Source organism: Fragaria vesca, linkage group LG2 (assembly GCF_000184155.1).
Source record: "Fragaria vesca subsp. vesca linkage group LG2, FraVesHawaii_1.0, whole genome shotgun sequence".
Classification (NCBI taxonomy): Eukaryota; Viridiplantae; Streptophyta; class Magnoliopsida; order Rosales; family Rosaceae; genus Fragaria; species Fragaria vesca.
The window spans coordinates 20,920,560-20,935,763 of NC_020492.1; the positions used below are offsets into that span (position 1 = coordinate 20,920,560).

Below are 15,204 nucleotides of genomic sequence, written 5' to 3' on the forward strand. Positions count from 1 at the left end.
CTACCTACCTCCTCCTCTCTCTCTCTCTCTCTCTCTATATGCCACCGAGTCAACTCGCTGAGCGACAAAAATTCCCAATCCGCGTCACGGAGCCCACCTCAAAAACCCAAGCCATGTCTCCAGATCTGGCATGGATTTCGAGCCCAACCAGTTCCACGAAGACGGCTACTATGAGTACTCCCTCACAAATGCGGAATCGATTCTCAGCTCTATCATCAACGCCGCCACGTGGGGAGTGTTGAAAATCGCCGATCCCACCGCATCTAGAAGCTATCGCGGCGAGGCAGAGGTTGGGGTGGGATTGAGGTTGAGAGGGAGAGGACCTGAGTTTGGTTTTAGCTTTGATCAGAGAGAATCTTTCCGATTTTCTTATTATCAACTATGCTGAATGGACAAAAATATTCACGTGGTGGTTTGTGAGTGGTTGGTCGCATAGGTGATGCGGTGCGTTTGCCCCATAGAAGAATTTCTCTTGACAAATTCATCTCAAGTTGTCTACGGTTGAATATTTTAAAATCTAAATAAAGTGTGTTAAAAATTACGTAGAAAATGATGTCTCTTGATCTACAAAATAAATAGAGAAAGAGAGAAGAGAGAGGGAGAGAAAGAGAGAGAGAGAGAGTTGATTGGATGGTCATCACCGACCTTTGCTGGTTGGCAAATCCGGATTCCATTTGGTTCCCCACTCTGTTTCCTCCAACTTTCCTTGATTTCTGAGTTAATTGGATAGTCATCACCGACTTTTACTGGTTGGTAAATCCGGATCCCATTCGGTTCCCCACTCCGTTTCCTCCAACTTTCCTTGATTTCCATCTTCGATAATGAATCGGTTGCCTTTTACTTTTGGACATGCAATACGACCATTCATGGCAATTCATCATATTCACATGGCTATTGTCATGAGTTGTCATGATGTGGCATATGGCTCGCATAAGATAAAACGTAAGTTAGAATCGTAAACAAAACGTGTGCATTTGATTTGTTGTACTCAAAAGACCTGGTCAATATTTGTTCCTCGAATCTCATCAACCTTCTCTAGCCATTTTACCGGACACTAAACAAGAGCCAAAACTCAGAAGCTAGCCGGAGCCTTCGCCAAGCCTGCAACTACATATATAAACCAGAGCAGCCATTGAAAATACTCAACAGTACAAATCATTCACACTATCTATCATGGAGTCCCCAAATGTCAAATACATCTCGGAATGCTTCATCCAGCCACACCTTGCTTCAGAAGAATCGAAGCAACCCTTTTACCTCACCCCCAGTGACCTCCCCATGCTCTCCTTCCATTACATCCAGAAAGGCCTCCTCTTCACCAAACCTCCAGAAGCCAGAAACCCCTGTTTTGTCCATACCCTTTTGGCCAAACTGAAGCACTCTCTTTCCCTCGCACTCGTTCACTTCTACCCTCTCGCCGGCCGCCTTGTCACGAAGAAGGAACAAGACCCTCATCTGTACTTGGTCTATGTGGACTGCAGCAACAGCCCCGGAGCCAAGTTCATCCATGCTTCTCTTGAAATGTCTATCTCTGACATTCTCTCCCCAACTGATGTGCCCTTGGTGGTTCAGTCCTTCTTTGATCACGACAGGGCGGTCAACCACGACGGCCACTCAACGTCGTTGCTGACGGCTCAAGTGACGGAGTTGGTGGACGGCGTTTTCATTGGGCTGTCAATGAACCACTCTCTCGTTGACGGAACATCTTACTGGAACTTCTTCAACACTTGGTCTGAGATATTCCAAGCGCAAAATAACAACATCACTCTTTCCAATCCACCAGTAATGGATCGGTGGATTCCTGAAGGTCTTGATCCTATTATCAGCTTACCTTACACCGAGCCTAGTGAGTTCATTGATAGATTCGAACCACCAAAACTCAGAGAAAGAATGTTTCACTTCTCCTCGGAATCCCTAGCCAAACTCAAAGCCAAGGCCAATTCAGAGTGCAATACTAGCAAAATCTCCACCTTCCAGGCATTGTCTGCTCTTCTCTGGAGGACTATTACTCGAGCACGTGTTCTTCCTCCTGATCAAGAAACCCGTTGCAAGTTGGCTGCGAATAACAGAGCAAGACTAGACCCGCCATTGGCTCCAAATTACTTCGGCAACTCAGTCTATCCCATCACATCAGAACCGATCAAAGCTGGTGAGTTGCTTGATCACGGGCTTGGATGGGCCGCCTTGAAGGTTCACCGGGCTGTGGTAACGCTCAATCACCAAGCTCTAAAAGGGTTTCTTGATCACTGGTTAAAGTCTCCCGCTGTGTTTAGTCCGCGATTTTTCGATCCGTTTAGTGTGATGATGGGGAGTAGTCCAAGATTCGACATGTATAGAAATGAGTTTGGGATGGGAAAAGCGGTGGCGCTTCGAAGTGGGTATGCCAACAAGTTTAGTGGCAAAGTGTCGGCGTTTCAAGGGCGGGAATCAGGAAGCATTGACTTGGAGGTGTGTCTTCCTCCAGAGACAATGGGGGCTCTTGAATCTGATGATGAGTTTATGGAAGCTGCTTCTGTAGCAAGTTATGATCAGTCAACTTAGTTTAATTAATCCTATATATATGCTTAAGCTGAAACTGTATCAAGTTGCCATGTTTAAGCTTCTTTACCTTCAGTCGAGCTGCTGTCATTCTTCGGGAAATTGTTTGGTGCTTCTAAACAATTTAAGGATATACGATTTAATTTGAAAACCGAGAGATATAACTGCTTTTAAAGGTGAAGTTTAGGATGTTTCAAGTATTTAACCTAATGATTTTTCTAGCTACTTCCGTCATTAATCCGTTATACTGATTAGTAAACAAGCCTTGGGGCTACATGGGAGAGCAGTTTTTTTGTGCCCATCATTGTATGATCTTATTTGAATGTAATTGTGCTTCAATATACAATTAAGACTTTGCATTAAAGATAGGTAACCTTTCGTCTAAAGGAGTTAGACTTTATGTCCCCTCTTTACTCTTGTATTCTTTTATTTTACTTTTTAAATAAAACTCAATAGAGGTTTGGGCATCTAACCCATCCTCTGTTTATCAAAAAAAAACTAGAAGAGTACTCTATTTGTGTATGATCTTACTATTTGTTTGTTCATCGTATCAAATGTCTGTAGAACATGCTTTTTCATAGGCAAAAGTTTCACAAGTCAGATTAGCTGCCGCTCCGTCCTGCAAAGTTTCTTCCACTTGCAACTGTAGCACAACATTCTATCATCGAGCGAGAACCTTTGGTTGCAATTCTTCCACGGTTATTTGCATTTCCAATACCTTTTCTTAAACGAATGGCGTAAAGCCTTGTGCGGGATGATTTGGAGCGTAAGCTCAATGAAGAAGGGGACTTCCACTTGTTGATAAACGAATGTTGGTAACAGCATGAACACAACTCATCCTCGCGAGCTGCGTCAAATTTGAATCAATCAAAACAACCTATTGAGGGATACAACATAACAAAACTCTAATTCAATTTTTACTCTTCCTTACCATTCACACCGATCCCAAAGAACTTTCGCCTAAGAGTAAGCTACAAGAAACGAATAGGCAGAAGGAAGGTACGTACGACTTTTCCAGGAGTGTTCAAACTGTGATGGATCCAATTGTGATATACCTACTCCATCGAGCAGGTGAACCTCCACCAAATAAATCTGTTCAGAGTTGGACACTCCTCAAAATTTTTCCTCCATATCCTTTTCTCCCTTTTTTCCTCCAACTTTCCTTGATATCCAAAGCTACAATTAGTTTTATATATTTTTCAACTATATCTTCCTTAATGAATCAATTCATTCAGTTGCCTTTTACTTTTGGACATGAAAATATGCCTTTTAACGGCATTTCATGACTAATGTCATCAGTTACAAAATGGCATATGGATTCAAATCAAACGTAAGATAGAAACAGATAATGTGCATTTTGTTTTAGGACCTTTGATTTATATTGTGTACTCAAAAGACCTGGTCATTTGTTCCGCACCAACCCTCACTAGCTAGGCATTTAACCGGACACTAAACAATAGCAAAAACTCAGAAGATGGAGTCTTCACCAAGGCTGCAACTACATATATAAACCAGAGCAGCCATTGCAAACACTCAAGAGTACAACTCATTCACAATATCATGGATTCCCCAAATGTCAAATACATCTCAGAATGCTTTATCCAACCTCACAGTGCTTCCGAAGAATCAAAAAAGCCCTTTTATTTGGCCCCCTTTGACCTCGCTATGCTCTCCGCTCACTATATCCAGAAAGGACTCCTCTTCACCAAACCTCCCGAAGCTAATAACAACCCCAATTTTCTCCAAACCCTTTTGGCCAAACTGAAGCACTCTCTTTCCCTCGCACTCGTTCACTTCTACCCTCTCGCCGGCCGCCTTGTCACCAAGAAAGAACAAGATCCTCATTTATATTTGGTCTATGTGGACTGCAGCAACAGCCCCGGAGCCAAGTTCATCCATGCTTCTCTTGACATGTCCATCTCCCACATTCTCTCCCCAACTGATGTGCCTCTGGTGGTTCAGTCCTTCTTTGATCACGACAGGGCAGTCAACCACGACGGCCACACCACGTCGCTGCTGACGGTTCAAGTCACGGAGCTGGTGGACGGCGTTTTCATTGGGATGTCAATGAACCACGCTCTCGGTGACGGAACATCATACTGGCATTTCTTCAACACTTGGTCTGAAATATTCAGAGCAGAAGAGAATAACATCACTCTTTCTGAGATCTCACGCCCTCCGGTTTTGGAGCGGTGGTTCCCATACGGGCTTGGTCCGATTTTCAGCCTCCCTTACACAAACCCTGATGAATTCATTGAAAGATTTGAAGCTCCGGAGCTGAGGGAGAGAATTTTTCACTTCTCCTCAGAATCCATAGCCAAAATCAAATCAAAGGCCAATTCAGAGTGTAGGACCAGCAAAATCTCCTCTTTCCAGGCCTTGTCTGCTCTTCTCTGGCGGTCGCTTACACGAGCGCGTGGTTTTGCACCAAATCAAGAAACCAGCTGCAGATTGGCTGCAAATAACAGAGCAAGAATCAACCCGCCGTTGTCTCCTAATTACTTTGGGAATTCTATTCACCCGGTGAAATCACAACCTGTGAAAGCAGGGGAGTTGCTTGAAAATGGGCTTGGATGGGCAGCGTGGAAGTTACACGAGACTGTGGTGAACCACAACGACAAATGGATCCGTCAATCCATTGATGCGTGGTTAAAGTCTCCGGCAGTATACCAATTGAGTCGGACTTTTGACCCGCACAGTATAATGATGGGGAGTGGTCCGAGATTTGATATGTATGGAAATGAATTTGGGATGGGAAAAGCTGTGGCGCTACGAAGTGGGTATGCCAATAAGTTCATTGGGAAAGTGACGTCGTATTCGGGACGTGAAGCAGGAAGCATCGACTTGGAGGTGTGTCTTCCTCCGGCTGCAATGAGGGCTCTTGAATCTGATGTAGAGTTCATGGAAGCTGCCTCTGTACCAAGTTATGATTAGTCAAACTTGTTTGAAGTTTGAACTTTGAAGTATTGTAGCAAGATCCAGAAGAATGATGTTTGCCATCTTTTTTTCTTTGACTTTAAATTCCCCAATAACAATGATGCTTATTGGTCTACCTAATCTTCTACTTAATTTCTGAATGAAGAAATAGTATTCGCAATCATGGTGGTTAATCAAATCCTAAACTAAAAGCCCATATCATGGGTTGGGCTGCGTCGACATCTCATGGATATCAGAAAGATTTGAATGACATAAGTAGGGTTACTTCTTTCACAGGACACGTTGATTTCGCCCTAGCAGCATATTTATTTTTACTGTACCAGCTAAACCCAAACCCTTAAACAAAAGGCTCACTCACTGACAATCATGGCAGATACTTTCCCTCCCGGCTGCCGGTTCCACCCCTCAGAAGAGCAGCTCCTCTCTTATTATTTATCGAGCAAGAAAGCCTATCCGGCAATACCCGGGGCCTACGATTGGATCGGAGAACTGCACGACTTACGGCGCCTCGAACCGTCAGAGTTACAGAATTGGAGTTGGTATTCGTACGATTACAAAGGGAGGAAGAGGCACTGGTACTTTTATATGGCTGGAGTTTGGGAGGAGGAGAAGAAAACGAAGCAGGGATATTGGAAAAGGTCAGGTAAGGTTAGGGACGTCTTCAACCGCCAAGGGGTTGTTTTGGGCACCAAGACTAGCTTTGTCTACTATGAAGGATCGCCTGACACAGCCTCACGTACAGATTGGGTACTCTATCGCTATGCTCTGGCAAATCATATCGAGGTAATCATATATGCTTATGCCTATAGTTTTGTTCTAGTATTTCAGGCTATAGAACATAACATGTATCTACACATTATGTGAATGATGAAAATTAGATGATGTTGTAGGGTTTTCGAGACAATGTTAAATATTTTGATTGATTTATAAGATTTTCAACCGTGGTTTTGTAGGGTTCTTTTGTTATATGCCGAGTATTTTCAAGATCAGATAGTGATTTCAATTCCTGTGATGATAACAATGCTGGAGTAGTGACGCCCGAGCCTGTGTCTACTACAAGTAATCAAGAGGTAATGTAATTTCAAACAAATGGTCAGGCAAGGCCAGCAACCTGCAGTGCCACCAACCCATGTCATGTTCAAAACTAAGAACTTACTTTCAGTACGCTTTCAATAGCTGATAGATTTGATGTTTGCATTATCCCCCGTTGTGTGTCAGAACCTTGCTCAGGTAGTTTATTTTCATCTTCGTCCCCTTTACGACTGCTTTATACCGCCTACCAGAGCCGTCCCTTATTGGGGCAGTCGACCATGGCGGACGCCTTCGGCCTCATATTGGGGAAGGCCTCACATAGAGGTACACGTATATCTATGAAATATATGATTATAGAGTATTTCTAGTGAGTACCTTTAAGTTGAGGACTTTTCGGTTTATGGTTTAAAAGACATATTTTTCGATCATATCTAAGCATCTCACCCGTTCAGTTTTTAGGTCTATATGTGTAGATCAGCCTTACAAATTTTCAGTCAAATCGGTGATCATTAAGATAACAAACTAGATCAAATTAATGGACAAACCAAATTTGTCAAACATGAACCGTTCAAGTTCATAATTGGTAAATCACACTTATGAATGTCTTAACGATTTTCAATATGGCTGAAAATTTACATAAATGATCTACTCATAAATACCTATAAACTGAACGGTCAAAATGTCGATATAAAATCGAAAAGTGGGATAAGCCGAAAAGTTCTTAACTAGTCATCAACTTAAGGGTTCTCATTAGAATGACTTCCTACATGATTATATGCAATATATGTCAGCTATATATGATATGTGTAAATGGAAACCTAGGATTTAGACAAAGCCCTTTTTTGGTTCTGATAAAGACAAATGACCTTGATATATTGTGGGATGTGAAATCCACACATCCCAAATTGTAATCCATACACCAATTTTTCATTTTTAGTAATTATTTTCATATGAAGACAAAATTTAAATAATTAAGGACATAATTTAAGTTACTAAAAATAGAAAGTTAGTGTGTGGATTACAATTTGAGATGTGTGGATTTCATTTTCTTATATTGACCGACTTTACATGGAGACTACGATGGGGCCTATGATCCCAACTATTCCAAACATATTTTATAATTTTTGTTCATAATTTAGTAGTTACAATTTGCTTCTTTTGAGTCTACTAAGTTTTTTTTTACAATTTTTTTATTTATTAAAACTTCTAGTTTTCTGTTGCCTTAGGCCTCACGTTACATCGGGACAACTCTGCCGCCTACTCCTCCTGTTGGGTCAAAGCCTTGTTCTCAGCGTGTAGATTTGAGTCATCTTACCACACTCCTAGTGAATCTCGCACCGGAAGAGCGAAGGAATGTAAGTAATTAATTAACTAACTATAAGCATATTTTCATATTCGTGAATTGCAAATTTATTCAAACGAAATACATAGGATTTCAACTCATTGAAACTGATGAATGATATTCTTACGTCGCAGATGCTTGGTGAGCGTTTGTTTCCTCTCGTTGACATGTTGGAGATGGACAAGGCACCTAAGGTGACAGGCATGCTTTTGGAGTTGGACAATCCTGAGGTATTACATCTGCTCGAGTCACCAGAGGCTTTAAAGGCAAAAGTTGCAGAGGCCATGGATGTCTTGGCGAAGGCAGCTGTTGATAGGGTACAGTGAGATTCAGGGATGGAGCTAGGATTCCAAAATAACTTGGGCTCAATTTTTTGTATAAATTTTTTAAAATGTATGAAAAATAAATAATTTGCATACGACTCTTTTTTAAATAAAATAAAAGGTGGTAGTGTCGTGTAGAATAGGATTTGTGCATATTCCAATTCTCATTTAGCTTATAATATAATATGTTTTTGACTACTTTTAATTATTTTTTACCTCGGCTATTAATTCATAAACCTGTTTATTTCATATAATATTATAGAAAATAACATCCCACTACCATAAACAGTTGTAAAACACAGAAAAACCATATTTCAACAGATTTAAACAAATAAGGACATATACATAGGCCCACAGTGTATAGTACCACGCCCTGTCAGCAATTTTTTATGCAAAATACCTAAAAAAACCATTATTTTTTAAAATATCTACAAAACTGCCACTAACTCAAAAAACCACTTCTCCACCATTTTTAGATCTGAGAAACACACCGATTATTTTTATTCTTCTTCTTCTTCTTCTTCCTCTTCCTCTTCCTCCTCCTCCTCCTCTTCCTCTTCCTCTTCCTCTTCCTCTTCTTCTTCTTCTCGCCGGTCTTCTTCTTCCTCTTCTTCTTCTCGGTCTTCTTCTTCCTCTTCTTCTTCTTCTTCCTCTTCCTCCTCCTCCTCCTCTTCCTCTTCCTCTTCCTCTTCCTCTCTCCAGTCACCGCTCCGACCAAATCGCTAGGAGGCGAGGAAGGGAGGAGTAGAATAATGAAAGAATGAATGTTGACTAAGGCTTCGCCGAATCCAACCAGATCTGATTTGATTATTCTTCGATCTCTACAACTTGATTTACTCAAAGATTATTTGGAATTAAAACCCATATCTTTTGAATTTGACAGCAAAAAATGATCATTTGTAGCTAATCTGTGCTCATGCTTCGTGCTGCTACTGTATTTTGCCATGTGCTGCTACTACATGCTGTTGCTGCGTGCTGCTGCTGTGTGCTGCGTGTGATGTTGGTGTGTGCTGCTATTGTGTGTGTTGTTGTGTGCTGCTACTGTGTGCTGTTATGTGCTGCTATTGCGTGTGTTGTTGTGCTGCTACTGCGTGTGTTGCTCCTGTGTGTCTGCTATGTGTTGCTGCTGCGTGTTGCTGCTGCGTGTTGCTACTGCGTGTGATGTTGGTGTGTGTTGTTGTGTGCTGCTACTGTGTGTGTTGATGTTGTGTGCTGCTACTGCGTGTGATGTTGGTGTGTGTTGTTGTGTGCTGCTACTGCCTGTTGTTGTGTGCTGCTACTGCCTGTTGTTGTGTGTTACTACTGCGTGTGTTGTTGCTGTGTGTTGTTGTGTGCTGCTGCTGCTGCTGCTACTGCTTGTGTTGTTGTGTGCTGCTACTGCTTGTGCTGTTGTGTGTTGCTGTTGTGTGTTGCTGTTGTGTGTTGCTATTGTGTGATGTTGTGTGCTGCTACTGTGTGTGTTGTGGTTGTGTGCTGCTATTGCGTGTACTGCCACTGCATGTTGTTGTGGATGTGTGTTGCTACTGTGTGTGTTGTTGATATGTGCTGCTACTGCGTGTGTTGTTGTTGTGTGTTGTTATTGTAAGTTGCTGCTACTACGTATTGCTACTTCTACTAAAATTAACTGTTACTACACTAAATTATTGAAAATTTACTGCTGTATTCTATTTACTGAAAAACCTCAAAAGGAAAGACTTTTCTCTTCTAAAAGTATATTTAATTAGTGTAGGGTTAGTTTGGTAAATTAAATCATGGCATATGGTATGTAGAGAAAAAATTGTCCTTAATTGTTAAAAATTGTCCTTATTTGTTTAACAACAAAACAAGTGGATTTATTTGTGTTTTAAATCTTTTTGAATGATGTATAAGTGATTTGCTAATAATATTATCTATTATATTCAAAAAAGCAGAAAAATGTCTCTGGGCTATAGCCCATAAAGCATTGCACTATCGTCCGTCCCTGGTGAGTTTTTTCCACTCCATTCTTAAGAAATGATGCAACATTTTTCTCCGTTATGTTGTGCTCGTTTAGAAACCAAGACATCTGTACACGCCGCTTGATAGAAGCTAGAAGTATCAATCACCATTTTCCGGTGACTCGTTTTGCCACATATCTTTACTATAAAACAAATTTACAATGAACCTAATAGAGACTCACCTATCTATGGACATCAAGTAATACATAGGTTTCGCATGAAATATATATATATCTTAATATTGATTCCCACCTAAATTTAAAGGAAAATACAACTCTCGCATCCAACGGCTTCAAAATACGACATAACCCAATGAAGTTAGTCTAATAGAAACATGCTAGGCTACAAGTGAGACGAAGACCCTATGATTAAAGATTATCGTTGTAGTATATATATAAATTCTCTGATTCGAGCAGAACTTGTGAAAAACATCAGCATACCTAAACTACTCGTTGGCCACCATTTTTGTAACAAAAATAATACGACAAGAAATGTTTAGTTGACTCGACTGCAGTCCAGACGCTGTCCTTACGACATGTCGTTTCATTTCAATGTACGGCATGTCCGATCTGTACGGCTGCCATAGGAGGGGAGTAATAAAAGCAGAAAGACGGGAGCGTAGAGCATCAGTGCCACACTCTTCTTAAACACACAGAAGGCTTCAAGAGCACGCTACTCCTCCTCTTTATAAACCCCTCTCCCTCTCGCGTTCCTTCTTTGTTTCCCCCAAAATTGTAAACCTAATAATTCATGGGCGATGCCAAAGCGACGTCGTTTTACCTCCCACCCGGTTGCCGATTCTACCCCTCCGAGGAGCAGCTCCTCTGCTACTACCTCTCCCGCAAGAACACCGCCGCCTCCGACGAGTCCGACCCCGGCGACAACGGCTACGATTTGATTAAAGAGCTCGACTTGTACGACCGCGACCCGTTTGATTTGCCGGACTATGCTTGCTACTCTTACGGCCGCGGCGGCCGGAGGCGGCACTGGTTCTGCTACACGGTTAGGGTTTTGAAGGAGCGGCGGGCGAGGAGCGGGTATTGGAAGAGGAAGGGAAGGGTTAGGGACGTCGTCGGCGGCGGCGGCGGCGGAGGGAAGGCGGTGCTTGGCCGGAGGAGTAGCTTTGTGTTTTATTTGGGGAATTCGCCCAAGACTGCTGTGCGGACTGACTGGGTGCTCTATCAGTACGCTCAGGTTGATCATCTTCAGGTAAATTGTTCGCATTTTCAATCTTGATTGTTCTTTATTGAGTTTTTAGGTTTCGGAATTCGGAATTGGGAGTTTTGTTTAGTTTCTGTGTGTTTGATTTCTTGAATTTTGATTTCGGAACCAAGCTAGATGATCTTCTAGCGTTCGAGGGTTTAGGGTTTATGATTTATGAAAATGTATGTGGTTCTGGTTTGTTTGTAGGTTGCGTATCTTCGTCAGTTCTTGGATTTCAATCTTGCCTGTCCCATTGATTTGTTAGCTTTAGACATGTTGCATTTTGTTAAAAGTTTTTAATTGCATATAAAAGGGGAGTTCTTTCTGAATCATGCTAGATGCTAGATGATCGCAGAGGGTTAGTTTCTGCGGTCTGTGTTATGATCTGGAGATTGTATCATATGAAAATGTATGTGATTATAATTTGCCAAATATCTGATTTCAGATTCATACGAGTTGTTAAGAATTTAGTTTTGGTTGCTTAGTGGTAGAGTTGAAAATTGCCTCACTCAGATGTGTGAGAATGTATGAAGTAAGTTAAAGCTTGGCCTTTAAAGTAGTTTTCCATTCTTTCTTTTTCTCTGTAGATTTTGGGTGATTTGGATATGGACATTTGAAGGGTGAAGTCAGTAGTAGCCTATTCATTTTTGACCTTTCAAGAAAGCTGTTCAGTTGTCAGATGATGTCCATGTAACCATACTTTGTTTCTTAGAGCATATTCATGGTTTAATTGTGGTCTTAATCTTCATCGGAATTAAGCATTTTGTTTTAACCAGTACAACTGATATTACCTTTGCTGCATTGTGTCTAATTTCATACGCAATTCGAGTAACATAGTGCATGTCTGTCTTATTGCAGGCCTCTTTTGTCCTCTGCCGAGTATTTGTGAGATCTCAGGGTGGAACTAACATATCAGAGAATGGGTTAAGTTCATGTGCTGAAGAAACTGTTTCCACAGTACGTCACATTGGAATTCAGCATGATGGATTTTATACTCCTCATATTGTTCCTGAGATTGACGGTGACAAATCTGTGCCTAGGAACACTGACAAGTCAAAAGATCAAAAGAGACCGGAGACTGAGGTAGACAAGCAAGTTGAGACTCGGCTGGTATCAAGTATTCAGACTAATGGACAGGTAATGCATTACAACAATTCTCTTTCCACTTCAGTTATGCTATTATTACCATTTACATGCTCCATGTACTATACTGTCAACAATATCTTTTTATGACTAGTATCTGGTGCCAATAAAGTACTTCATCTGTAGTTTGCATTAAATCAGTTCCTTTCCGCCTGTCGAAGTCTCTGTGCGCACACACAAACAAACACATTATTTTTCTATATCCTTCAAACTTGAGTAAAAAGTTTTACCTTGATGCCTGACTTGTAAGTTGTTATTTTGGATCCTTATGAACTTGCCATTTTATTATTTAATTGCAGTCCATGTCACAAAAATATGAATTCCCCACTATCAGATGTTGGCGACATTCTTTTTATGGCATTCTTGCCTTAGCTGCTCTAACTTATAGAAATCTCCTGAAATAATTTGGATTTTTCTGTGCAATGCAGGTGCCACTATTAAGTGTTAGCAATCCAGTATTGCTTGACGGTTTGTCCTCTGAGCATCTACTATCCCTTATAGAGGGAGACTTCATAGAGTTGGATGATCTCATCGACTAATCATCCAATACTAATCTTAAAACAATTGGATCGGTCTTATTAGACTTGGATTAAAGATTAGCTCTCAAAGAGGTGAAGCTTTACCTTAATTTTCAGACTAAAATAGCAGCTGAAGCAATATTCTGAGGTGGTAAATTCTGAGTTCTACAGTTGTTCTGATACTGTAAATACACAACTATGGATAAGAAGGGAAGCCTAAGATCATTAACTTAATGGTTGTGAAGTTTAGAAGCACGATCACCAACTGTAAAGGTAATTGGTGCGTACATAATTGATTCTGTTTTGCACTTATTTTCAGTTCATTCAAAGGAATATTCACTTTTATTTTGGTTCGGTGATGCAGATTTGCTTACGGCTTCAAAGGCGTGGTTTTCACTGAAACAAGAAAGACTAGAAAATATTTGATTTGAACTTTATTAGTATTGGCTGCTTCACTGAGGAACACAATCCGGCTGCCCCTGTATCTACGATATGCAAACATTACACTTATGGAAACATTAAGTTTTCCATCACCTCTCTAGTGCCTTCTCTTAATGAAGGATCTCTGATTATGTTTCCCGTCTTCTTTCAGTTATTGCAGAGATTGATAGAAGTCACATAACTATTATCAGTTCATTGGTGGCATTCAGTTAAACAAATTGTACTTTTGTTATGCCATTTATTTGATGCAGAGTTAAGTGTTGAGATGCTTTCTACCTTCTACTTCTCAATTGCATTTCGCGTTGATATTTTGTGGTTGCTATGTTTGAATAATTCTCTTCTTCTAGAACCAATACATGTACACTAGGATCTTATTCTATCGAGTATTGACCTTTAGGTTTAGCAAACCTATCTGTATGTTATCCAAGAACAAGGGTCGTTTGGTAACTCAAAACTCCATTGATTGGGACTTGAAGATTGAACACTATTGCTAATTCTGAAACTGTACAATTGATAAGAGGAGCTGTTCAAGTCAAAAGCTGACAAGTAGTACGACCATGAATTGATTTCCAATTTGTCCACTTTGACAGGAGGTTGTGTATCATAATTAAGTTCCAATCAGTAATTACTTCTCACCTAAACCTTGCTAGTGGATCTTTGGTGGATGGTTTGGTCATTCACCTCTGATTTTCTCCTCTTTAGTAAATTCAGATGTGCATCATTATTGTGGTAATGTTATTGCCTACCAATCTCAATATTTTATCACCTTGTCTTCTGCAATTTTAGTTTGCTTGCAACTGAATTCCTTGCTATGAGGCAATCTTGCTCCCCCCATACTCATTATAACAGCTGCTTCTGAGCACCAGTAGACCTCTATATTCATGTGTATAGGTACCAAAAAACTGGAAGGACTTATTTTTCCATGTGCATTATCAGATTTGGCCCCATTTGCCCACACAGCTTGTACCATTGTGCTATTGCAATCCTTGTTTTTGCCGCAGGCCTTGTGAGATCATGTGTTTTGCTCCCTTTGAATAAATTTGATTCAATAACTTCACCACCCACCCTTCAAGAAAAGAGAATTAAGAGTGATTGCAGAGGGTTTATGTGTCATAATACATCCCCCAAGGCCATCACAACCTTAGCTTCGGTCTATTTTCGTACCCGATTAACCCATCTTTATTTTGTAACCTAATCAAGCTGAGAAACTCAACCTTACGCCTATACAAACATAATATTTATAGAAAAAAAAAAGAAACCCACCTCGTTAGGTTGAAGTAACTTAGTTTATGTGCACCAGCCATTATACATTGAGTTTGAACTTTCGTACTCATAGTTGAATGGAACCCGATTTTTGTGATAGAGTAATCAAAGATATTCTTCTGGGGCGAGGGAGCCATTTGGCGTGTACCGGAGCTAGAGTTTTAGGCTGTCAAGTTTTCTATCTTCCATCGTGAAAAGCACCCAAAAAAATTCTTAATATTCGCTTTGGTGGAGGAATCGTCAAACATCTTATCCTCGTTAGCAAGATAAACAATGGTTTAGGAGGTACTGGCATTACGCAATGACCTAAGAAAATGATCCAAATGGGAAGGATTTTTTGTTTTCGTGGCCTCAAATCAAAACGCAAAGAAATACCAAGATAGAAAGCAAAGCAAACCACCAGCTTTGAAAGGCACGAGTGATGTACGAGGGGAAGGAATAGAAAAACAAAAGCACAAATGGAGGTATAGGAGTATATAGGACCAAAA

The 15,204-nt window shown here is 40.7% G+C and overlaps 4 protein-coding genes across 4 annotated transcripts; all 4 read left to right on the forward strand.

The window, feature by feature from the left end:
• The first annotated feature begins 1,042 nt into the window (after nucleotides 1-1,042).
• LOC101299346 (uncharacterized acetyltransferase At3g50280-like) lies at nucleotides 1,043-3,027 on the forward strand. The gene has a single exon (XM_004291041.1). It carries the CDS (start codon nucleotides 1,174-1,176, stop codon nucleotides 2,539-2,541), a length of 1,368 nt encoding a protein of 455 aa, XP_004291089.1. The 5' UTR covers nucleotides 1,043-1,173; the 3' UTR covers nucleotides 2,542-3,027.
• Nucleotides 3,028-3,885: 858 nt separating this feature from the next.
• LOC101299634 (uncharacterized acetyltransferase At3g50280-like) lies at nucleotides 3,886-5,550 on the forward strand. Its single transcript, XM_004291042.1, has one exon. The coding sequence runs from the start codon at nucleotides 4,099-4,101 to the stop codon at nucleotides 5,470-5,472; it is 1,374 nt and encodes a 457-aa protein (XP_004291090.1). The 5' UTR covers nucleotides 3,886-4,098; the 3' UTR covers nucleotides 5,473-5,550.
• Nucleotides 5,551-5,803: 253 nt separating this feature from the next.
• LOC101312606 lies at nucleotides 5,804-8,175 on the forward strand. Its single transcript, XM_004292760.1, has 5 exons — nucleotides 5,804-6,258; nucleotides 6,429-6,545; nucleotides 6,694-6,831; nucleotides 7,734-7,862; nucleotides 7,984-8,175. The coding sequence occupies exons 1-5, from the start codon at nucleotides 5,842-5,844 to the stop codon at nucleotides 8,173-8,175; spliced, it is 993 nt and encodes a 330-aa protein (XP_004292808.1). The 5' UTR covers nucleotides 5,804-5,841.
• Nucleotides 8,176-10,822: 2,647 nt separating this feature from the next.
• Nucleotides 10,823-13,716, forward strand: LOC101299923 (NAC domain-containing protein 72-like). The gene is made up of 4 exons (XM_004291043.1): nucleotides 10,823-11,357; nucleotides 12,210-12,488; nucleotides 12,923-13,285; nucleotides 13,377-13,716. The coding sequence occupies exons 1-3, from the start codon at nucleotides 10,899-10,901 to the stop codon at nucleotides 13,031-13,033; spliced, it is 849 nt and encodes a 282-aa protein (XP_004291091.1). The 5' UTR covers nucleotides 10,823-10,898; the 3' UTR covers nucleotides 13,034-13,285; nucleotides 13,377-13,716.
• Nucleotides 13,717-15,204: the final 1,488 nt, after the last annotated feature.

Bases quoted from the DNA above. Each gene is read 5' to 3' on its own strand.
- LOC101299346 (XM_004291041.1), top strand. From the start codon at position 1,174: ATGGAGTCCCCAAATGTCAAATACATCTCGGAATGCTTCATCCAGCCA.
- LOC101299634 (XM_004291042.1), top strand. From the start codon at position 4,099: ATGGATTCCCCAAATGTCAAATACATCTCAGAATGCTTTATCCAACCT.
- LOC101312606 (XM_004292760.1), top strand. From the start codon at position 5,842: ATGGCAGATACTTTCCCTCCCGGCTGCCGGTTCCACCCCTCAGAAGAG. The intron at 6,546-6,693 runs GTAATGTAATTT...GTTGTGTGTCAG, and splicing joins CTACTACAAGTAATCAAGAG to AACCTTGCTCAGGTAGTTTA. The intron at 7,863-7,983 runs GTAAGTAATTAA...CTTACGTCGCAG, and splicing joins CACCGGAAGAGCGAAGGAAT to ATGCTTGGTGAGCGTTTGTT.
- LOC101299923 (XM_004291043.1), top strand. From the start codon at position 10,899: ATGGGCGATGCCAAAGCGACGTCGTTTTACCTCCCACCCGGTTGCCGA. The intron at 11,358-12,209 runs GTAAATTGTTCG...GTCTTATTGCAG, and splicing joins CTCAGGTTGATCATCTTCAG to GCCTCTTTTGTCCTCTGCCG. The intron at 12,489-12,922 runs GTAATGCATTAC...TGTGCAATGCAG, and splicing joins GTATTCAGACTAATGGACAG to GTGCCACTATTAAGTGTTAG.